This window comes from Rhea americana, unplaced genomic scaffold (genome assembly GCF_003343005.1).
Source record: "Rhea americana isolate MKP2758 unplaced genomic scaffold, rheAme1 scaffold_57, whole genome shotgun sequence".
NCBI lineage: Eukaryota > Metazoa > Chordata > Aves > Rheiformes > Rheidae > Rhea > Rhea americana.
This window is the reverse complement of record NW_028186723.1, coordinates 2,744,290-2,770,034: the sequence shown is the minus strand read 5'-3', so window position 1 is coordinate 2,770,034 and position 25,745 is coordinate 2,744,290. Positions and strand designations below refer to the sequence as shown.

The following is a 25,745-nucleotide window of genomic DNA, read 5'->3' as shown; positions in this document are numbered from 1 at the left end:
CTTTTGTGCAAAAGTATCCAATAAAAGCTTTGTATGAYGATGATTTTAAATAGTGAAAGATATTTCTGAGAAAAGATAATGTATTTGAATACACTTTCAATAACAATATTAATTGCTATAACTTTTACCATGTAGTAAATCATCTTTCTCACAAGAAAGTGGTAAGGTGGTAACTAAATAAAAGAAAATTTGTTCTTCAAGACACATGGCTTACTAGCATTGTAATACTAGGTCTATTCTACACTGTCATGAGACCTTTGCAATATCCAAACAGGATGTAAATATTTCCCTTCCACCTGCAAAAAAGCTTGCTCTGAGGAGACTTAATGATAGGCAGGGAGATCCTAAATGGGTATCCAGCTGATGCAGCACTGTAGGAAGCAGTGACAGAACTCACATTCCTCCATGAAAGAAATTTACACACACAAGCTCAAGTAATTTTTAAGGGCCCTCTGGTCGCATTATTCAGGCCAATTTTCTTCCTCATGCAGGAGTGGATTCTCCAAGGATGATCTGCCTTGAAGAATCTGCAGGGTAATTCTGAGCACGCAAGCTAAAAGGACTGTACTACCTGCCACTGATGTGACTTCTGGACACCTCGCTTTAACTGTTGATTTCAGGATTAAAACTCAAGACCAACCAGGATAGCAGAGTACAATAAGAGGCTAGTGTGAGGCCAAAGCAACCTTTACAGGAAGTGCAATGCCATCAGCTTCAGAATGGCTATTAACTTGCGTATGGTCTCAGAAGTTGCTGGTCCGGGAAAATGCCACAAGATGAATAGGAAAAACGGTCAGTCTGCCAAACAAGCCACATCAGTTATTACTACCTGTAACAACATCTTTTCACAGTAAATCAGTATCAGCAAGACATGGGAGATGCAGTCTTTCAGCAAATGCTTTGGCTTAGCTATGTGGATCAGAATCACAGAAACCGCATCCCCCCCACTAAGTGAGATAGACAGTGACCATGGGCTTGGCTGGAGACTGGAGAATACAAAGAAGAAAAATGCATGTTCCACCAGAAATGCTTGGCTGACCTGTCCTGGATAGACCTAGAGGGGAAGCCCTTCAACAACACTGCAGCTGAATTTATGCAGACTTGTCCACTTGGATGGCTGCTAAGTGAAGGGTCAGAGGGCCTCAAGGCACTATGTCCAGCAGCTCCAATCTGTGCCTCCCCCAGCATCTGATCAGCCACAGCATTTGTCAGGTTCATCCACAGGGAGTTTTCAGGCTCCATGCTAATGCTGTGGGATAATAAGCACTAGTATTTCTGCTACCAACTTCTATAGAACTTCATAGCTCTAATACTTTAAAGCCTCCTTCCAGTTTTCAAATTAAATGTACTTATAACCAGTTTACATCAGTTGTTCTTTTACTGATGTTGGTATCCTTTGACTTAAGTAGTCCATCAGTCTTTTAAGTATATGCATCCAACAAATATTTATAAAGAGTAATAATATCCCCTCACAACCTTCATTCTACCAGCTTAAACAACCATGCTGTTATAGTATCTTCCATAACCTCTGATCATCCTAATAATTCTCTATGCCTGTTTCCATTTGTATTCATAAAAATGTAGTAATAAAAAAGAAGTATACTACTAAAATTTTCCTGTATTTAACCATAGATGCTGTGGCTGATCATTCTACTAGGACTCTTGACATAGTTCGTTTATTATATGAAATTATGAACTAGTTCATATTATACTTGATACAAAAGCAAACCGTCTCTTCTATGTCACCTCCCACAATTCAATCCCAGCTTATAAAACAAATTCTTAATATTCTTAGTCCCTAAGTATKATTTTACAATTTATACTAAAGTACTTTCATCCCATAGACATTACTCTAACCTTCATTTGATTTTTCTGTAGGATATTCTGATCCTACTTTATTTTGGAAGTAACTCTAATCTTTTCTCACTAGATTTCATCAGCACAGTCTTATGTCTTGATTATAAAATTTATGTAATAAGATCAGTCAAGATCAGTCTTGTATCTTCCCATGTTAACAGTTACTTATTGAGCAGTCCCACTGACACTTCACAATTAACCAGCTGTTCCCCCTTACTGTTCCCTTATTTATTCTGACTTTTGCAGTTCTAAAAACTTGCTATCATCAAATACAGTTCAGATAAAATACATCAGATTCTCATCAGTTTTCTTACAGATTATTTTAGTACGAACTACATATTGATAAATCCATATTTCATCTTTTTTCACTATTCAATTATACCATACATTTAATTATTTTTTTCTTCAAATTACAGTCAAGAACCTTGCATTCTGCTGAAATCAAACTAACAAGTGTTGGGCTGCCTGAATCATTTTTTACTTACCTAAATCATTTTTCTTTCATTTCTTAAATACAGGTAATACAGATAATCAGCTAAATATAGTAACCTTCCTTATCAGGGAGATTAGTGCAACTTATCCCCTTCTTCTATTCAGAATATAGCATTGCATTTGCTCCTTAGTTGAGCCAAGTGCTTGCATGTTCTGCTTTGCCRCATTTATTTACATGCATTTTATCTACACTCTTCAAAACTCACAAACAGTAGGAGGCTTCCTTCCCAAATCTCACTCTAATTGCATATGCACAGCATTATTTACTGCTTTAAGGCAACCAACCATTTATTGTAATAAACTCGATACAAGTTACTAAATCTGCTTTCACTGATCATCAAACAACACTGCAAAAATATTTAAAACCAAAGTTGGCTTTTATTTAACTGTAAAGATCACTCTTTTGCAATAATGATATTTAATTTTCTTATGGAGTCTAGTTGGAGTCCTGTGGCTACTGGAGTTCCAAAGGGCTCAGTACTGGGTCCCATCCTGTTCAACTTCTTCATCAATGACCTGGATGAGGGGACAGAGTGCTTCCTCAGTAGGTTTGCTGACGATACCAGGCTGGGAGGAGTGGCTGATACATCTGAGGGCTGTGCCGCCCTTCAGAGAGACCTGGACCGGCTGGAGAGCTGGGCAGAGAGGAACCTCATGAGGTTCAACAAGGGCAAGTGCGGAGTCCTGCACCTAGGGAAAAATAACCCTAGGGAAAAATAACCCTAGGGAAAAATAACCCTAGGGAAAAATAACCCTAGGCACCAGTACAAGCTGGGGGCTGACCTGCTGGAGAGCAGCTCTGCAGAGAAGGACCTGGGAGTGCTGTTGGATGACAGGTTGGCCATGAGCCAGCAATGTGCCCTTGTGGCCAAGGTCAATAGTATCCTGGGCTGCATTAAGACTGTTGCCAGCAGGTCGAGGGAGGTGATGCTGCCCCTCTACTCAGCCCTGGGGAGGCCTCATCTCGAGTAGTGTGTCCAGTTCWGGGCTCCCCAGYMCAAGAGAGACMTGGAGCTACTGGAGAGAGTCCAGCGTAGAGCTACAAAGATGCCCAGAGGGCTGGAGCATCTCCCCTATGAGGAACGGCTGCGAGAGCTGGGCCTCTTCAGCCTGGGGAAGAGAAGACTGAGGGGGGGATCTGATCAATGTGTACAAGTACCTGAAGGGAGGGTGTCAAGGGGATGGAGACAAACTCTTTTCAGTTGTCCCATGTGACAGGACAAGAGGCAATGGGCAGAAACCGAGGCACAGGAAGTTCCGCCTGAACATGAGGAGGAATTTCTTCCCTGTGAGGGTGACAGAGCCCTGGACCAGGTTGCCCAGAGAGGTTGTGGAGTCTCCTTCTCTGGAGATATTCAAGGCCCGCCTGGATGCAACCCTGTCTACCATGCTCTAAGTGACCCTGCTTGAGCAGCGGGGTTGGACTAGATGATCTCCAGAGGTCCCTTCCAACCTTACTGATTCTATGTAGATTTTTCAGACAATAGGTTTCTAACTACATTAGCTATATTTTGCTTACAAATTGCATAAAATTCTCCAGAGGTGCTTAAGAAATGGTTAAATTCCATCTAAACATATRACTGAAAAATATGCTTCCAGTATATATGAAGTAGCAATTCATATTTTAGGCCTATTCATTAACATCAAGTCAAAATTTCCTTAGAGATCTATGTAGCTAATTTTCAAATATATTGATTGCCAAATAATACCTTTATTTCTATGTGATACTCACAATGAAATGTGCAAACACAGAGTATAGAAACTGGATTTTAACTTAAAATTGTGGGAAGAAAGGTTTCCTTGGATGAGTGTCTATGTATACATATAGTTTTAATGTATGCATATTTCATGTATTTGACATGATATCCCAGACTACAAAAATGCACTTTCTTCTGACAGATTTGATACTTGTCCAAGAGAAAACCTGTCAAATAAAGGCTAAAGAAGTGATTATCACAGGGCAAAAGAGTGCTAAGACACCTGCTTCTAATCTTTTCCTTTCCCTTCCAAAATCAGGTTTGTCCAAAGTGAGTATTACTTCACTTATCTGCTTTTCTGAAAATACTTACTTATGTGCTTTCTGTTCAAGAACATCCAGGCATAGTAGGCCAAAAACGTGACCTCTGGGCATTCAGCACAAGCTCTTTTCAGTATTACATTTCAACTGCTACAGTCTGAGTTCACATCTCAGTTCTTCTCAGTCAGTTTCAATAAATCACTTCCACACAAACACAAATGCAGATTTGTTAAACCCCAGTTTTTAAGAACGAGGCCGGCCAATCAAGGAAATATGACCTCAAACCCTTTCACTTAAACAGCATGAATGAACTCAACTCTAGTGAGTCCATTCGAGGTAATCTAAATTGACTATGGGCACTCATTAATATATAGTTGTTCTGGCCACACACAAGATGCTGTTTCGGTAAGTGTCATAGCAGCGATCAAGCAAAATATTTGAATTTTTACAGTGCAGTAATCAAAGCATCCTTTTTATATTTTCATTTTTTGCCTTGCWCTATACAGAAAATTATACATTTTTCACTGTTGAGCTGCTATAAAATTAAAGCTGCCCAAACTGCTAACAAACCTACCTTGAAGCTAAATTTGTGTAATTTTATATTCTAGTCTTTTGCCACATCTCTATATATGCTAGGAGCAGATCTGTAGGTATAAACATCTGACTACTCATCTTTCAGAGTTTTTGTTGTTATTTTGATTTTGGACAGATCTGATCCTGGGACTGAGCGCCCATTTACGGCTGCTGTGCTCTTCAACTCATCTTCTGGTGCAGTTTCATCTAAAAGAAATACCGTTAATGTGCTCCAAATCCTTTTCATGATGTTAGCCAAAACATAGATGTGGATGATCAAATTGCTTCAAAGCACACTTCCGAGCCACACTAGAGACTGATATGCAAAATGATCAAAGTACCAATAAAGTTTCTCTTCGAACTTCTTTGAACTTCTGTAAAATCTTTGACTCTTTTTTCCATTCTGCATCTAGTGCAAATAATGCCAGCACCAAGACTACTCCCACATCCCACTGGAACATGCGATAAACTGTGCCCATGCAGTAGCTCTCAATAGGTATTCCCATTGAATAGGTAGTTTTAAGCCATCTTTTTTTCTTCCAAAGTTATATCCATAGTGTGCAGTAGTAGGCATCAAAYCATTCTGGTTTAGAACATCAGCACAGATTAGCTAGAGAACAGTGCAATACAGAAATATTTCTTATAAGGAAGGAGAATGCTTCCTCTTAAAAGGAAGTATTCTTCAGAAAAAATACAAACCTCTGTTTTGTTGCCTGAATATTTTATATTAATCAGATTTCAAAAAAAATCGTAAGTTTTCTGCACAGTGGTATTTCTGATATCAATCACCTTTAGTATTATAAAACGAATATGTATTTTGTGCTAAGAATAAAAATATGACTATAAATTGATTTCTAAGCCTAAACACTTAACTGAGCTTTTACAACTGTAATTTCCTTGTTCCATAAAATATACTGTATATAATAATCTAGATACTAATACTGATCTAATACTCAAAAAAACTATTATTCTATCCCAAAGAATACTCTTGTTCTCTTTTCTCAGAGTACTCATTCCGGTGTGAGATTTTCTTTAACTGAGTTGTTCCTTCTCTAGTATCCACAGGATGTCGCCATTGTAAAAAAAAAAAAAAAAAAAAAAAAAAAAAAAAAAAAAGTACAATATGAAACGCCCTTTTTATGTCCTGAATAATGTTATTTTAACATTTTAATCAATATAGGCCAATAACAGAACTTCTTCCACACAGATAGGTTAAACATACTTAAAAAAACAAAATGTACAACAAAAACTCTGAAAAAGATAGAATTCAAGACAATAGCTTAGGAACTGTGAAGAACGAGCATTTAAATGTAAAATAATAATAAAACACTAGCAAGAAGCCTCCCAGAGGACTTTTGGGAAATTTGAAAGTTTTATGGGTTTGGGGGAGGTAAGGGCTGTGAGTTAGGTTTTTGTTTTTGCTTTGTTTTTCAGTAAATCAACTACACATCCAAACTGGCATCTSGCATAGAATAAAGATTAATTTAATTGATGGTTATGCAGATTTGGGAAAAAAAGTAAGGAAATGATTGAGCATATTCCCTCTCTAAAATCCTACTTATTGTAGGAAAGAATAGAAAGCTAGTATGTACAAAAATGCTAAATTAAAAGAAGGTTCTAACAATGAAAGTTGGAGGGGTGGTTACTGCTCAAAAGTTCGACTCAAGATTGTTACAAAGGTCTACCTTAAAAATTGTTCCACAGACTTGAGATTTTTTTCTAGTTTCACTTGCAATAATCTGAAATGGCATACAATCAATGCACAAGTAAATAGGCGATATGCTTGCCACAAACTCAATTCACAACCTCATTCTAGAGATTGACCTATCAAGATCTTGTTGTTGTTTTTAAATGCACTACAATCATGAAATGTTTTTAAGGATTCAGTAGGATGTCTGCCACTGCACTGTTTCCTTCCAGTGACCCTATTACTAATCTATTTACTCCAGTGGATTTCTGTGGAAAGACTGGCTGTCATTTAGCTCATGGTATATTTGGTATAACAGGTCTGACAGCTAATAGAAGTAAAAAATTAATTTTCTTTGACACTTAAACAGCAATAAAAACAAAAGAAGAGGGAGAAAATAATGGGAAAAGGACATATCAGCTAAGTAATCTAGAGACATTTCAGTATTTCTTTTGGGAGACAAATGGCAAATTCARTGAGTACTAAGATAATTCAGTTGAGACTTTTAACAAGAATGATAAATGATAAAAACGTTCATAAGCATCTAGTATAATTTTAGTAAGTGGAGTAAACATTTAGGARCTTAATAATAGACTTTTAATAAGGAAAAATTATGTATGGTATAGATACAAAAATGTTAATGGGAGTTTAACTACAGCACACATTCTTACAATATAACACTTTCATTATTCCACAGAATTGTTCACATACGCACTCCTGTATCATCAAGGTAAGAGATAGCTTACCTTCCTCTTTCATTAAGAAGCTAAATAATAGACAGTAAAGTAACATAAAGCCAGACAGGGAGTATTTATTTCATGAAGCACTTTTTATAAGTGTTGATCTGACACTAAGAAGGRGAGAATCAAATTATCTAGGAATTAAAAAATTAATGGAATAGAAATTAGACTACAGAAGAGCTCAATCTTTAGAAGTGCTCAGTATGCTCTTACTTTAAGTAATTATTGCCATTACACATCAAATTAGTGATACAAAAAGAATATCCTCCACAGAAATGATTAGATCTGATGCTTCTGCCTCATCTTCAAATAGAACACAAAGCTGTTAGCCCTTTATTTCATTAAAGTAAGTATATCTAAGTCAACATGAAAATTTACTTCAGAAAGTATTTTTTTCATTTTTGTTTACTTTTAAATATGTTAATTTACATACTGAGCAGGATACATTAAAAGGTACCTTTTTTTAAATAAAGGTTACCTTGATTCCAGATAACAAAACCTTACCTTGCCAGCTATCATTGCAAACACACAGCTTCTCGCCTGTCAAATCACAGTATCCGTGATCTGGACTACCACAGTTGGCTTTGCAGTACGGAATATCACAGGCTTCTCCCTTCCAATATTTGTCACATTCACAGTACACCCGGCTTGGAACAGACACACTAGTTGTACACTTCCCATGTTCTGAGCAGTTATTAGGACAAGAATTAATTCTGCAAAAATATATATAAAATAAGGCAAATGACAAACCAAGAGTTGATGTGAGTGGTTTTATCCGACATTATTCCAACAGAATTTTTTGGATAAAGCACCTTTTTCTGAAATACTGTTAAAATRAATGTTCAATCATCATTGTACAGACAACTGAGCTGTAAGTTTGACCAAGCTTACATATAAAGTCTGTCCTGCAGTCAATATCACAAACAGCTGCTTTATAAGAAGCACTGTGTTAAGCTCTGTGTTAACATTCCCAGTCTCTTAATTCTCCATCAGAGACATAMAGGGGTTAAGGAGTCTTCCTGAGTGGCTTTGGCCCTTTGTATAAACAATACAAGCTGTCTAACATCAGGGAGAATAAATACAGAGTGAGAGAGTACACCAGACAGCAAATATCCTGTAACTACCTAAAGATGGCACTTCCTCCTTAGAGTCCTTAATAATAGAACCACCTTAACCTTACCTCCTTTACTACAGAGTCAGAAATGCTCAAAGAGGAAAGATTAGGCTGGGAGGAAAAGTCTGTGACTGCTATGGGATTTATCATTTCTTTAATCAGCCTTACAGAACTCCAAGATTACAGGAAACTGGACTCTGCAAAATTATGCAATCTGGCTCCAGAAGTACAGGAGGACTGTAACCTCACGAGATTTCACAAACAGAACGTGGATCTTAGGAAGTAAATGCTTGATGAAATCCCCAAAGGATTTGAAATCCCTTCCGGCAATTCACAGGTAAAGATTTGTTCGAAACTCAGAATAAACTATTACTAAAATCCCCTGACAATGATAACACAAACCACTGTCTGTAGGTATGAGCACCTGACACCACTGAAAACCTTCCTTGCTCTTACAGAAGGAAGAAAGAGCTGAGAAAGTAAGGTAGGAATGTTTAAGACTGGCTTTTGGCCCAGTGTGGCTGTGGCATGATAGTTTGGAGATGCTTTCGTTTTCTAAAGACTCACCTTAGAGGACTGTTTCTGTTACATTAACAGAAGAATTCCTCTCCTGAAATGGAAATGTCCTGAGGAGCAAGGCTGGTTGGCTACTTTACACATGGCATTAAAACCGTTGTTGGCATTAACAACTGTTTACCACAGCTGACCATAGTAGACTCGGACATCTCAGAGAGCATGTTCCATAAGAAAGGCAAACAATCATATCCTTCTAGGAACAGAGATCTCATCTTAAGAGTGGACATTCTCCCTTTCCAACATACCTCAATAGTTTTTTAATGATTCAGATAGAATGAGATAAAATGTATTCAGTGAAATTGGAACACAAAAGATTTCCTCAGAGAGGTCTGCAATAACTACTGGCCTCTGTAGCTAGCGTGGCATTTAGTCACAGATGCTGCACTCCTTCCAAAATAAAGGCATTATGAGTGGTCCACTAAAACGAAGACAAAGATGAAGTCAAAAAAAAAAAGTTTGATAACTGCTTTCAAAGGAAAAGAAGGTAACAGAAGCAGAGTGCAATAGATTAGAATGACAGACGAAACTTAATGCAGCCATAACAAGCAAGCATATGTATGTCTATCAGCATAMAAGAGTTACTGCTGGCTCATTAAAAATTATTTTAAAAGAATTTACTACAACATTAGAAACAGAGAAATTGAAAAAGTATGATTTCATAAGTTATATGGCCCTGCACATGTAAGGGATTTAAAAACTGGCTGTTTTTCCAAGCTATTTTAAATCTTGTGAGGTAATAATATAATTACCCAGAGCATACATCACATTACCAAGTAGTAAAAGAATGCAGAACACACACTCATTCCTTAAGAATGCTATGTCCTATTGCCATTTGCCCCAATTAAAAAAAAAGTGCAATGAAAGCTTCAGAAATAACTGAAGAATGTATCTGACTACAGTAGAGATCAGTAAAATACAGTCAGCTGACAAACTTATGTCAACTGAAAAGAAATTAGAGTATTCTTGGTGATGAAGATGCATCATATGTCTTGAAAGACAATAAAAATACCCAGTCTTTCAGACTGCCACCTGCAACATCGCATGTTTAGAGAGGACTCTGAATAGTTATTTGTCATCTGGTAAAAGGATGGAAAACTGCTGCAAATTATAGAAATATATAATATTTCTATTTTGATATAGAAAACTTAAATATCTCTGTTAAGAGTAAAACTATGACTAGACAGACAAAAAGGAATTTTAAATGAATAAAAAATATGACACAAAATATTTTAAGTGCTCCAGGTATGAAGTGTGGTACTGGCTACCACACATAAAAAATTAAAATTTTGGAATCTAAAGAGACCCAAAAAATGGAATAAAAATATTCATAATCATGGAACAACTGTCACATGAAGAAAGCAGCAAGACCAAGCAATTTTCCCTTGAACCAAAGCACTTAYTGTGATGAGACACCACATGATGTGCCAAATCACTTCCTAAATAAGACAGAAGTTGGAATCAACATATGGTACATAAAAGAAGGAGTAGGCACAAGTCTGCTGGCTGCATCTCTAGGGCTGCTGACACAAAAACAGCCTAGATGAAAGTAAGCATAGTTACATCAGATTAAAATTTGTTGTCAAAGAAACTAAAAGAACAGTCCAGATAAAAATTATGAATGCAGACTGAAGTGGACAACAGAGAGGAAAGTGGACAATAGAGAGGAAAGTACTTGAAAGACAGAAAAGAAGATGGGATATAACCCATGTTGCTGGCACAAGAATAAAAGGAAGTCTTTGGTTAAATCCATAAAGGTACATTCAGCAAGAAAAATCAAGTAATAGACCACTCTAACTCAAGAGAAGGGAACTGAAATGATGGCAGATTCCACATGACAAGTATGTACATTAGATAAATAATGGAAAGGGAAAACTTTCTATTTCCATGTAGCAGAGAACAAATACACTCCTAGGCTGTTCCTGTGGATTGACTCAGGGAAAAAGGTACTTTATCCTTTTTTTTTTAAAGCCCTATGTTAAGAACTATTCATTACAAACTCTGACCATCTGTTTTTAAAAACTTACCACAAGGCATAACTCCTTGACACTATTAACACAATTAGAAGATAACTACTTCATTCAGGTTTGACATCCTCCTAAAGTGAATGAYAGGCTAACTAACAAAGTAATAAATTTCTAAAAATACTTACGAGTAAAAAATGTTAAATCCAGTTAAGTTATAAGCAGCATCGCTAAAAAAATGTAACAATGCATAGCCAGAAGTAGTAACTACTTCAGGAACAGTTTCATTTCCACGCACTTCAGGGACTATTAGACCACTGGAAAAGAAAATGAGAATAATTTTTTTTTTTTAATCACTCTGGAAAAATAGAAAATTAAGAGTTAGGCATTCAGATTGTTGATTATACAGACAACACAATTCAGAAATCTCACTAAGAAATTTTTTAAAAAGAAAAAAAAAAGGATATAAAACACTTATAAAACTTGCCCACACCTCTGCAAGGTAAGGTAGGRCTTCCAGGGTGGGGGTGGAGGGGCAGAAGTGGAATAGGATAGAAATCAACCAGTAATACTGTATTTCACATTAGAGTATACTGAAGGCACATGCGCTGTCAATTTTTTTTTCTACAAATGAATTCCTTTAATCTTGGGGTGGGGGTGTTAAAAAAARRRRAAAAAMMAAAAAMMAMMAAAAAAAACCACTCTTCAGGCTTAATTCTATTTCCACGTGATATTTGTACTGTTAAAAATTTTCTCTTTATCTTCTTAAACAGTTTTAAACACTGAAAGTATATTTAACTCATTTCCATGAAAACAGTAACTTCCAATGGAAAATAAAGTACTTTTTAAAAATTCAGAATGGTGTATTCCATTAAACAAACACTGAAATGGGGGAGGGGGAGGGTGGAAAATCAATACATTACTGTACTGAAGTAGCAAAAAAGGATCACCTGCATAAAATAGTGCCACACTGCAACTATAAATTAAAAGCTACAGAAATCTCAAGGAARTTTTTAAAAATTTAATAAGGAATACAAAATTATCATCTAATAATTCTTAATCACAAATGCGGAAAAAAAAAGATTCTTGAAAAAATAGGAAAAAAATGGGAACAACTCAATGTAAAAAGTTAAGAGAGAAAAGAGAAAATATCAAATATTTTCACAAAAGATATAAAATACTGTGGGAAAAAATGTTTAAAAATTAATCAATAAACTGAAAAAAGGCATTTCAAGTAATGAGCAGAGGAAGAGAAAGACTTTTAGGAACCTCACCTTTTCTTCTATTTATACTAGCAGTCAGGCTCCTGAATGACAGTGCTTGTATGTGTACACACACTCAAGTATACATACACATGTATATACATGCACACACACACAGCTAACTTTCGGTTGTATTTCTTAATTTATCTTCAGATATCTGTGGAGTGCAAAGCTATAAACTTTCACTGATTTCAAAGGATTAAGACTCTGTGCCTCCATTCCAAGTGTCTAAGTACACAATATTAAGTATACTTGGTTATTTTCCATACAGTTCTAATAAACTACATCCCAATTGCATAGAGTATTCTTTCTAGAACGTTTCACAGAATTTTTATGGAAAAGTAGGAATAAATCAATTGAATTCAATAAAATCCAAAAATTGAAGAAAAAAAAAGTTAAGATTCATAATCCCTGCTTTTTGCCCCTCACATAAGAAATGCAATGTTTTAGAGCATGGACCTGATAGTTTGCCTCAACCATTGTCATTTGAAAGCCAAACAATTAGCCATGGTTCAGCACTAGTTGTTATGCTTCATCCCTAATGTTGTTGATTTTATGTTTATTTTTAAAACTGTCACATGATCCTATATAACAAATATTAACTTAAATAAAAGATCTAGTTATATAACAGTTCTTATAACCTAATGATCATATTACAAAGAAGGAATTTCCATGATTTCAGTATATAGCGAATTCGAGCTCTCCTCTAAGGCTTTTAATATGATAAAGCTGAGTAGGACCCACTGAGATTCAGTCACAACAACATCCAGTCCATATGTGTTTAAGGATATGTGTTCTAAGACAATCTTCTATCTCAGATGTCCTTAACAAGTTGCTTCACCCATAAATTTAGAATTCATTCAGTAACTATTCTTTATAATCTACACATAGTGCAATATCCTTATTGCATGAATTGCAAATTTTGATTTTTCCCTTAAATAGGATAAGTTACTGMTTTTATTGACCAATGCTCCATTTCACTGACATTAATATTTAACAGTCAATATTGAAAATCTACTGGGAAATAAGTTTCAGATTTCGTATCTGTAAGTATTAATTCTCCGTGCAATGTCAGCATTAAGTACACGCCACACAAGGCRCTTAATGCAGTGATCACTTAACGAAAAACAGTAATGTTATCCTACCCTAAAATTCAGTAACTTATTCTATCACAAACTTGCATGCATGCCACCTTGATATTAATAAAAGAAAACAAATTATCTAACAAATTAAAATCTCTAATGTCATTCGCTCCCTTCAAACCAAAAATATGTCTATATGAATACCAGYAATAAGGGGTTATACTCACCTAAATACAGCTATTAAAGGTGCATATATTGAATCTCCATCATATACATACATATGGTCCCAACTACATTCTGTAGCGAAGTGATTAAATCTTAATCTTAGTATAGCATTAGGACTGAAAAAAAAAGTAGTAAGAGAATACTGATGTAAAACATTACTTAGTAGTATTATGGGCTCATAATGTAGAGAACTTGCAACAACATATATCACATCAGTATAACTTTAATAAAGTACTTCAACAACTAGTAAAACACCACAAAGTTAAGAAACAAGATTTCAATAAGCCAATATTTCATTTTACTTCAAAATATTTTCAAAATAACATTCGCAGTCCACAGCTAATAATCCCTAGCATTAACAGGGGACTTATTAATTTCACAAGGTTTAATAATTGTTTAAAACCACAAATTTAGTCATTAAAAATCCAATTTTAATATCATATTTATATTACTTTTACTTTCACATGTCAGAATTACCACGTTTGAAGCAGCTTTCAAAAGAAAACGATCACCTATAGAACCTTATTCTAGCATTATGCTAGTGACTGAGAACAAGAAAATAAGAATTAAAAAAAAACATAAAAATTTAAACCAGCAAGCAATACTAATGATGAAATGCAAGAGTTTTGTTTTTATTCTATTTTCCCCTAACTTCAAAGCCTGAACTATATGTAACTACGAAAATATTTCTAAGTATGTTTCAAGATGCATCTTTACATGCTTGTTATTGTTTCACAAGCACAGTTCTGCAGCACGGATGAACACCTGATTTGCTAGCAAACTTAGTCATGACTAGGATTTATCTTGTCTAATTTAGCTATTTACAATAAACAGACCTCAGTAAGAAACCAGTAAATTGGTGCTGCTACCACTCATTCCAACAAGGAACTATAACTTGCCTCTACTGTCTCCTACTCTGCTTAGAGATGCATATTGTAATGGTGTGTCAGATGGTAGGARCATTTAGTTTGCCTGTTTCCAGTTTATCGTGCTCCAGGGTATATCCTCTTGAAGGGCTTCATTGTATGAGCAGTGGAAAAAAAGCTATCTACTCTGTCACTCCAGCTGAGCACTGGACCACAGCTAAGTCTTCTGGGAAGAAGGAAGAAAAAGGAGACTTCCTTCCTTAAAACAAGTTGGGCATGTACAACCCAACAGAAACGTCTCCAAAAAYGGGAGAGGGAAAGACAGAGGGCAAGCTGGGAGCCGGTAGCATGACCCACTCTAGAGCTGTCTAATAGAAGCTATCTGCCTAAAGCAGAAGGCTGCTCTCAAAAAACTAATAGAAACGGTACCCAACCTGAARGCTGGCAGTGGTAAGGGGCAGGTTTGACTTTTATTCATTTGCTTCACCCTGCAGTTCTGAGCTTTCCTCATTTTGAAAGTCATCTTGTTGTCTTTATACTTCTTTTTTATTAAAAAAAATCACTCTGATATTTGGACAGTGAGGTGGATCAAGAACTGGCTGAAAGGCAGAGCTCAGAGGGTCGTCATCAGTGGCACAAAATCTGGTTGGAAGCCAGTAACTAGCGGTATCCCCCAGGGCTCAGTACTGGGTCCCATCCTGTTCAACTTCTTCATCAATGACCTRGATGAGGGGACAGAGTGCTTCCTCAGCAATTTGCTGGCGATACCAAGCTAGGAGGAGTGGCTGATGCACCTGAGGGCTGTGCTGCCATTCAGAGAGACCTGGRCAGGCTGGAGAGTTGGGCGGAGAGGAACCTCATGAGGTTCAACAAGGGCAAGTGCCGAGTCCTGCACCTAGGGATGAATAATCCCCTTCACTACTACAGGCTGGGGGCTGACCTTCTGGAGAGCAACTCTGCAGAGAAGGACCTGGGAGTGCTGGTGGATGACAAACTAAAGTTAACCATGAGCCAGCAATGTGCCCTTGTGGCCAAGAAAGCCAATGGTATCCTGGGGTGCGTTAGGAAGACGGTTGTCAGCATGTCAAGGGAGGTGATCCTGCCCCTCTACTCAGCCCTGGTGAGGCCACATTGAGTACTGCGTCCAGTTCTGGGCTCCCCAATACAAGAGAGACATGGAGCTACTGGAGAGAGTGCAGCGTAGGGCTACAAATACGATYAGAGGACTGGAGCATCTCTGTTACAAGGAAAGGCTGTGAGAGCTGGGCCTGTTTACCCTGGAGAAGAAAAGACTGAGAGGGGATCTTACCAGTGTCTTCAAATATCTTAAGGGAGGGAGGGTGTCAGGAGGATCAAGCCAGACTCTTTTCAGTGGTGTCCAGTGACAGGACAAGAGGTAACGGGCACAAATTGAAACACAGGAAGTTCTGCCTGAATATAAGGAAGAACTTCTTTACTATGAGAGAGATAGAGCCCTGGAACAGGTTGCCCAGAGAGGTTGTGGAGTCTCCTTCTCTGGAGATACTCAAAACCCACCTGGATGTGATCCTGTGCAAAGTGCTCTAGATGACTTTGCTTGAGCAGAGGGTTTGGAATAGTCCAGACCCTCCAGAGGTCCCTTCCAACCTCAATCATTCTGTGATTATGTGYGATTCTGATGGGATCTTAAAGTGGCAATATATTTTAATGGATCTGCTTAGTCCTTTATATATAAGGACCTTCCCAAGAGAGATAAAAGGCCTTTTTAAAAGTGAAGTTTTACTAAGCAAAACTAGAATACTTGAATTTTTAAACACAGAAACCTCACATAGCCAACTAATTGTCATTAGACTGGATATTTGCACTTGAAGCCATTCCTGAATTATCACTGAAGAGAATCGTGACAAGTCAAATAATAGGATTCCATAACCACATTTGGGATATATGCAAGTATAGTCAAATAGGCAACATTATAAATTTATCATAGGATTTTGAGAGCCAAATTCCAATGTCAGTCTGACTTTCACCAGCAATTTGAATGGGAATGGAGTTCGGTCAACTCTGAGCAACCCTGGAGAGTCCTACCTTAACTTTTTATCTTCATAAGAYTGAAGCCAAAAAAATATTTCTCTTTACATTACAATCAGATGCTTTCATAGATTTACTACAGCAAAGTCACTTCTTCAGATCTCTAGAATTCACAGCAGCAAACTATCAGATAATTTAAGCTATAAAAACAAATACTTACTATCCTTCAATTAACCATGTACATTTAGTTTTATATTTATAATTTATTGGTCCATCTGTTAAATATCCAGAAGGTTCTGTTAACCTACAAGAGAAAAAAAAATAGTGCTCTAGTAAGCTAGAGACCTTTCTCTGAGTGCAACAGAATAGGCATATCATCAGCTTGATAACAAATTTTTTCTGGATGGAAAGAAAATTTGAAGCAAGGAGAAGAGTTAAGCATAGTTTCATATTTCTTGTCAGGGTTTTACAACCTTTGTGTTTTGTTTATGCTCATAAAAACTAAAACTTGGATTATTCTATATCACTGATTTGTTTTCTTTCCTCTAATCATCTATTACATAACACATGTAATTTTTCTATCTCAGTAGCAAGCAAATACTATGCATAATCTAAATTATCCTTTACATGAAATGGATCCAAACAAACGCAATGGGGGTGGGGGGAGAAATACTTGTTTTTRGAAGATTTTTGTTTTAGTTTGCTTTGTTTTGCCACTGATTTACATCTTATTTCTGAAAGTAGACCACAACTGTTCTAGATGCAGTGAAATAAATGGCTATATTACAAATTTAAATGAGCAATCTGCCAGTCTTTCCCTTTTTTTTATTCCTGGGCAGCAATGATGAGATGTGGGAAATCAGATTAACACTGGACAATACACAAACTAAGCAAGATAAATACCAACAGCTGTACAAGGTCAGAACAACATGCCCACATATCCCAGKATCCCGACTCGGACAGTGGCCTGCCGTTCCAGGAAGGAATTTAAATACATTCAGATACTCCACAAAATGTTACACCTTCAACAACCTACAGTTCAGGGGCATTCTCAGCCAGAGGTTGAGCCTCTGTTTTGGGTTAATGCTTCTTCCAGGAATTTGTTTACATGAATTCATGTAAACTTTAAACACCTAGAATTTCCTGCAGTGAAGAATTTCACATGTTATATAAGGAAGTATCTCTTTGAGCTTGTCTTCTGACAATTTCATGTGACATCCTCAGGTCTGATATTGAAAGYGATGATGAACAACCGTACTCTGCTCCCATTCTCTGCCCCACTCAAAATGTAATGATATGTACTGTAATTCTCCCTTCTATCTGCTGCCCATGTTCTGACCTGAAAAATTCTAGCTCACTTCGCTGCTTATATGGAATAACTAACTTTGATCATCCTACTGCCTTTAACATATRTTTTCTACTTCTCCCGTACCCTTTCTGAGATGCAACACAGAGATGAGCACATAGTATTCAAGCTGCAAGTGAACCATGAATCTGTGCAGTAGCACAATGATGATTTCCATTTTGGTCTCCATTCCCTTCCTAACATTTGATTTGCTCTTTCAATCTCTACTAAGCTGACATTTTTAACAGAGCTGGTGGACTCTTTTCTGTGTAGTAACAGATAGTTCATGATCTGTTACTACGTATGTAAAATCAGGACTCTTTTTCCCCTTCATGTCTATTACTTCACATTAATCTCTAGCAAGTAATAAAACGGCAGATGAAGTTCTATCATCTACTACTATAATGGCCTTCTAAAATAGCTAAATATCTTTAGCACACTAACTTCACTATTCACCCAATTTTCCACACCCTTTATGAATATGTTACACAGTTCCAGGCCTTAACTCATCCCTGTGGTGACCACCCTCTACTAGGAAAAACAACCATTTTATCCTTTTGAAGGTTAGACACACTCAGAAACGAGTATTTCTTTTACTGCAGTATGATTCAGAGTAAGTATCACTGAATAATTAGAACAAATTTCTTTACAAAACAGTAGACTAAGTGTAAGTAGCTCAGTGGGAATGCTGAGCAAACTCACCAAATCACAGCTAAACTTTCCTGGAATCCAGCTGAACTGAAATTTAATACCCACTATCTTACTATCTCTAAAGTTGTATCCCAATATATACGAATTTTAAAAAAAACAAATACTATTATGTCTATTGGAAATTAATTGCAGACATTTGAACTCAGATCAAACACTAATTGCACTTTTCAACAGAGGTTTATAGTTCCAAACATAAAACCGTTAGCATGTAGAAATGAAGCAAAAATAAGAGCCAGAAAGTAGAAGTCACGAGAAAGTCCATTTAAACAAACCAACACAAACCAACACAAACCAACACAAACCAACACCACTCCTTAAAAGGAAGCTAATTCTTGCTGGACAGATGGATAGATACATTACAAAAGCTCCCCTATTCTAATCGCTGGTGGTTTGAATGGAGATTCCTCCCCATCGTTTTAGCTCTTTTTTGATGAGATTGGTTAAAGGGCTGTAACATGGGGAACTGTCCAAATGATTGCACTTTGAAATATATTCTAGGCATAAAAGAGATACTGGTAAGGTATTTTACATGTCTGAATAAAATGGTAGAAAGTCAGAAGAACTGCTGGTAACACAACTGACAGACTCGGGGAAAAAAAAATATACTTCAGTCAATTGATAGCTGAACAAAAACATCCCTTAGTAAAACCTAGTATGTTGAGTTGGTCTGAATGCTGTGGTATACCACTCCTGAAAAGTAATGGTTCTTAATGAGTACTACACAAATGCTGGTGCTCCACATCAAAAGCAACGCAATGCAAGATGTGAGGCATGGCTGGTAACTCCCGTACTTCCCTTGCTGCTGGCAGGAAAAGAACAAATGATGCTTAATATGGAAAGGCTGAAACATGTTCCTGTCAGTTACTCCAGCACTATTCAGTGCCAGGCTGCAAAAATACTTTTGCTTAAAGAAAGCAAAAATACAAGCAAGTTATACAACGTTTCTTTTTGCTGAGAAGTATCAGCTGATCTGAAGAGATGCTTTCATGTTTATATACAGGATAAATACCTCTGGTAAAGTTATTTTTTGCTGTTTTATATGTTAAGTTGTTTGGACAACAATGAACATAATACCAACCTATAACTTACTGGCCTAAGGTATGTATCACTGATTTTGATATCAGACCAGTATGGATGCCTAGCCCGTAGCAGAATCCTCGTAGACCCCAAGCAAAACTGATTACATGATCAGGTCCTATGCTTGAGTGTGGGCTTTTTTATGACTTTGAATTCATTCATTCTGTGGGAAAAGGGTTGTACTGCATAAAATTCCAGTCAAAAAAAACTTAAGTAATTCTACTGCTGTCATATAGTTTACACACAAGTGTTAGGTCTTCTTATATAGCAAGACACAGAACATTTATATTGCTGCAGTAAGTGCAAAATATCACTGGCATTCATTTACATTCCTGACCAGTGTTCCAGCTAGCTATATAACATAATGAAGGTGACTTATAAGGGCTATTTTCATTACAGTAGCCCTTTGACACTAGTAAATTGCCAACAATTTCCCTTTTCACTAGGCTGATGATTTCTTTAGGRAGAGTAGATAACCGTTGTTGATGCTATTTCACTTCCCTGAAGAAAAATAAGAGCATGACACTGTTTTATTATGATGTTTGTGGAAAATGGTAAGAYAAAGGGACTGTTCTGTTTAAAATAAAGCAATACTCCTGTTTTGCTATGCCTTTAAATTTCCTGAGTTGTATCAAGAACCTTCTTGCACAATTTTTCTCCAGATGTTATCAAATCTCAAATCCTACTAGTAACACATAGATTAGGAGCATTACTTTTACCTAGCATCCCATGAAATCACATAAATTGACCCTGTCAACTAACTAAAATCCAGATGGGCTGGCATGAGTGCATGCTGTTTAGTCACAAGTCCACCTGTAAATTCCCCCTCTGGGCATATCCACGAAGTACATATATATCACATAATTGGATGTATTCATGCTACATGAAAGAGATGTTTGGTCACTAGCAAAGGAAGAGCCAGTAAATTTTAATATACCTTTGCCAACTAATAAATCTTGTAAGGAATGAAAAGCACATGCCAAGGAACATTTCCATTCCACATGTTCAACAAAACTACCTACCATGTTCTAGAAAGAGGACAAGATGGTGTACAACAGAGTTAATATCAGAAATATTGGTAACAGATTAGCCACTCACAAAGTTAATTAGTAATAAYGTACACAAAAGATGTGTGGTAGGAGAGTTTAAGTTAGTAGTCAAAAGCATAACAGAAATGCAAAGGCTAAAGTCAACACTGGCCAACTGAAAGAGAAGCAAAGGAGAACTTATATTTAAATGGAATGACACCACTGTTATAATACAATGGTAAATACAATTGAGTTGGAGTTTAAACTGGTAACTTACTTATATTTACCAGAGACTTTAAGTCAAAAAAAATAATTAGTTAAGTTCCTAAATCTCATATTTATTTAAAAAGAAAAGTACAAATTATGTTACTTGCAAACTGTTGTCATTAAAATACTTGTGTGAGAACCTTGGCATGAACAATAATTAGTCTTTCAAAATTTTCCATTGTGATTTATGCTAAGACAGTTTATTTACCAATTCACAGGCAAATAGCTTCTAAAAAGTCAACTGCATCAATAAATTAACACAATGCATAAATCAATTGATTAGTGATACTATCAATATTTGCTACATGCTAAATGAAAAAAGACAGATTCTATCAAAAAGATGTAAAAGCTCACATATTTTCCTTTATAGTTCAGAGTGAACTATAATACAGGCATATTAGAAAAAAAACAAAGCGTAAGTCACATTTGTAATACTACAAATAATCACTGTTGAATAAAATAAAGTTTTGGAGTGGTTTATTCATTCTACATTTGATGTCTCATTTTTACTGATGATAACCTAGTAGACAGATCTATTCAATCACCTAAGGTGTTTTAGCAAAGATTAAAGGAACCTGTTGGCAACAGAGCATACATATCCATAAAGCTTCACTTTACCACCCACATCAACGTTTCACTAATTTTGCCTGGATTCCTGAATGAATATCATATATAAAGATRTATTTTACACAATAAAAATTATTATACTGCTAGCTAAAATTCAATATATACTCCCAGGTCAATTTTATTAAATAGGAACATGTTCAATAGCAGACAATGTCATTTAAAGATAATTCCATAAATTCTGCCCAATTTTATGGCTTTAACATAATTTACCCGATTAAGAAGTATATAATAAAACACAAAGCCCTAATTCTTGATAAGGTCATTGGAGGAATATGGGGAAATTTTTATTAGAGATGATACACTTAGCTCTACAATTAAACAGTTTAATCTTTTTAGCAGTTAGCGATACATTCGCTGTAAAGAAGGAAAGTAAACTAGTACCTTAGTCTGTAATAAATACATTTTTTACACCCAAAGCAGCAGATTTCCTCTTCAGGAAAAAATTCCACAAAAGACTTGTGTCTTTCCTATTCTGAACAACTTCCTTTTTCTTTGATTCCATAACACTTAAGCAAAGTGTATGTCAAAGCCCTGTTTCTGGCCAGCTATCCCTTCTATCAAATACACAGACCATTCTATTTTTGCTTCTTYTGTGCTGCTGTTTGTATTTGTCAAGTATCCACAATAAATCAGCTGTGCTGTACCTTGAATCTTTCTTGAAGACCTACTACTTCTACCAGGCCTTTTTAGTCAAATAATCATGAGTATAGAAATAGTATGAAGAGATGGGGGGGCAGAAATGATAGGAGTTATTTAATGCACAAAGCTTCAGGCCTTTCTAGTCAACTAACCATGAGTATAGAAATAGAGTGTGAAAAGATAAAGTCATAGAAGTTATTTAATGCACAAAGCTTTTTCATTACATATACAAATCTTCCTTCCCCTTTTGCAACTACTGCTTATCCATGAGACTGTAAGCATCTTGGAACACAGCCTCTACAATCTAGAAAAATCAGTGTCTGCCACTGATGGATGTATGGATACATCCATAACAGTCACATCACTCCTAATTATTAATACTCTTACTCTAAATTAAAGAGTCATAAGACCTTTGTCATTTGCAATGGGTCTTCTGCCTGTACCACTTTTGTTAAAATTAACTTTTTTACTCTTTGGTAATACACGATGGCATAATTAAATACTCTGTAGGAGAGACCAAAAGTGATACATCACATGAGTACACCTGAAGTCTGCGAACATGTTGTGTATTGCACACAAAAAAGTGAGCATTGAAAATGCATTTTTTTCTCTTTTTGTATAACAATTTCTCTGCATGAGATAGCAAGCAGCAACATCTGTATTACCATAAAGGAAGGATTACTGAAGATAAATAATCTGAGACAAAATTGTGACTCTAACGACATAGAGAGAAAACAAAACACTTAAATGCTTGTATTTTATGCCCTTCAGATAAACTAATGCATAAAGCACTGATCAGTACTTCACAAAGATCCTAAGGACTATCATTTTATTTTATTATATTATATTTATACACTTATTGTAGAACCTTGCTGTCAATTTTTTCCAGTGTATTAAGAATATACTGAACATACTGCAGTTCAAGTCTTTCTTCAAAAACTAATGACATGCAATACGTATCTAACACATTAAGAAAACATTTGTCTGTGCCAATTATGTGCTTACGTTTCCATGTTACACGCTGTTTTGCACTAAAAGTAGTGTTGCGTGATATTTAGAAACAGTAAGAATATTCACAAGAACTTGCAGCATGCCAGCTAATCAAAAGTATGCCCACTCTTCTCTTAAATAGGTTCAACTTTATCTTTTGACAAAGTAGCAGATCTTTTACTAAAAGTTGCCTATTGTTAATTCAAACATTCAATTCATGCTTGTACATTAAACAAAAAAGGCTCTGAAACAATGAAAAAATACAAGAGTAAACTGAAAATTWAAATATAGCAACTTTTTCCCCATGAAAACATAGCCAGTATTTTAAGCAGCATGAACACTTCTGCTGTGATACAAATCAATTTCTTGTTTCTTTTAAAAGATATATTTATCTTCTATTACTCCAAAACATTCATTTATAGTTTAACTTCAACTAGCATTCTGTTTGYTTACTGCTTCTGAAAATTGCAGCTACTCTATATTCCATTTTTGTAAYCATACCAAAAGCTACTGAAAGAATATTGCATTAAAAAGTAGATATTCCTCTTAAAGTACACACTTACAAAACACATTTTATACAAGCAATGTATTTTCACTTAAATTTGTTAACAAACTAACAAAAAAAACCTGCTCCCTTATTTAGGCTGTGTAATACTGTATGAAACAACAGAATACAGACCTTTACAGGTCATTCAGAACAGGCTATATTAATGTGTGCCTAGAGGCATTAAACTGATCTTTCGAAGGAATTAAAAGTTACTAGAAATAAGCAAATGTGGGCACATATGTATGAAGACTAGGAAAAACAAACCAAATAGGGAAAATAATAGTAGTATAGGAACACTAAAGGTAGTTCGGGATTTATTTTGTTGTAAATTAAAATCATTGTGGAAATAGTCTATGAGACTGCCTGAGGATTTTCTTCCACCTGTAGTATTAAGTGGTTCTTGACTTTCTCCCACCCCCAAAATTTAAACTGACCGTGTTACAACACACACTATCCCAAGACGCAACCATCCATACTAAAACCATTCCTGACAGTTGTCTAATCTGTTCTCAATAATTCCAGTGACAGAAGCCTACAATCTTCTTAGGTAATCTATTTTAGTACTAACTTATCCACATTGTTAGAAAGTTTTTCTTAATGTCCAACTTAATTTTTTCATGCTCCAACTTAGGCCTATTACTTTATACCTAATCATAGTGTACTTAGAAAACAGCTTATTCCCTTCTTCCTTCCGCTTACTTTTCACAAACATCTACCCTCAGACTTCTCTACTTTGAATTAAACAATTTAATCCAGCATTCCTCACGCATCRTATTTTCTAGACTTCTAGTTCTCCTTCTCTAGAATTTCTCCAGTTCCTCCGCATCTCAAAACAGTACCTACTACTCCAACTGAAGTCTGACCAGCACAGCAAACAAGGCAGAAGAATTATTTAATGTACTTAATGTAGCCATTTTTCCTGCATATAAATTAAACTATCACTTTTTATTGATGCTGATTTGTATACAACCTGGCATTCCTTTTGACTGCTAACTTCCTCCACAAGACTTAACTAAATAGTCCTACTCTAGTCCATCTTTCTCTAGTTAATTATGCCTACCGAAGGGGAGAACTCTGAATCCAATTCAAACAGTACTGTTTTTTTTTYCCTCATGCAGCGTTACAGAGGATCAATGCAGCTTGCATGATCTGGAGCCTGCTGCATAGAAAGTTCCATTTAAAGTCAGTTTTTCAATAGGAAAATATTTTTGTCCTCTGTAACTGTTCATTTTGAAGATTGTAAATCCTTGTCACACTGCATAAACCATGAGAAATTCTACTTAAATCAATTCACTATACAGGGAAGATGAAATTCTGTTTGTGTTTAACTTATTAAAAAGTCTTCGTGCTTTCTGTAACAGTGATTTTTCTATTACTCCTCAAGTATGTCAACAGTTTTTGAGTTGTAATACACAGAATCTTATGAAGCAGTAGCACAAGCATAAACAGTAATTCACAGAGACATATGCAGGTAGAAAGTACCCACCATGATATTTGAATTTAATTAGGTATAGTGCAATGCAAGTCATTCAACCATTTAGCAAATACTGCAAATTTTTTGTGCTAGTTGCACTAATTGTTTCCCAGGCAACAGCTCTGTGAATCAGAGAAGCAAACACACTAGGCTCCCCTCTTGCTTGCAATTCTTAATCTTAGGTCAAACTGAGGAAAAATATTGACACATATAGAAAGCATTCAATTTTTTCTACATGCAGAGAGATTTTATTTCCAGCAAGAACATATGTCAAAATGCTGTATTTTAGGTTTCTTTGAAAAACTGAATTCCAGAATTCTGGATGAGCAGAAGCCAAGAGACAAGGTAAAGACTGGTAGTCATTCTCATTGTACAAACAAGTGGACCATTTKCATTTAACATCATACTGTTTATTTAACAGCTGCTGTTCAGAATGATCTTCAAGTACATAAATATATTCTTTAAAATATGAGACAGATATATTAAAAAATATTGCCTTGAATCTAAGCAAAGAAAAATGTCATTTTCTTTCCTGGTATCAGTTATTTGTTTATTTTTATTGCTACACAAATGAACCCAGA

The 25,745-nt window shown here is 35.9% G+C and overlaps 1 protein-coding gene across 12 annotated transcripts in view; it reads right to left on the bottom strand.

The window, feature by feature from the left end:
• The window catches only part of ATRNL1 (attractin like 1), a 515,292-nt gene that overhangs the window by 451,757 nt on the left and 37,790 nt on the right, over positions 1–25,745 (bottom strand). For all 12 annotated transcript variants that reach the window (XM_085319057.1, XM_085319058.1, XM_085319066.1 and 9 more), the window contains 4 exons: positions 16,680–16,763; positions 13,589–13,702; positions 11,206–11,334; positions 7,871–8,079 (listed from right to left, as the gene is read on the bottom strand). In XM_085319057.1, coding sequence (XP_085175183.1) covers positions 7,871–8,079; positions 11,206–11,334; positions 13,589–13,702; positions 16,680–16,763 — 536 coding nt within the window. The remainder of the gene's footprint in view (positions 1–7,870; positions 8,080–11,205; positions 11,335–13,588; positions 13,703–16,679; positions 16,764–25,745) is intronic.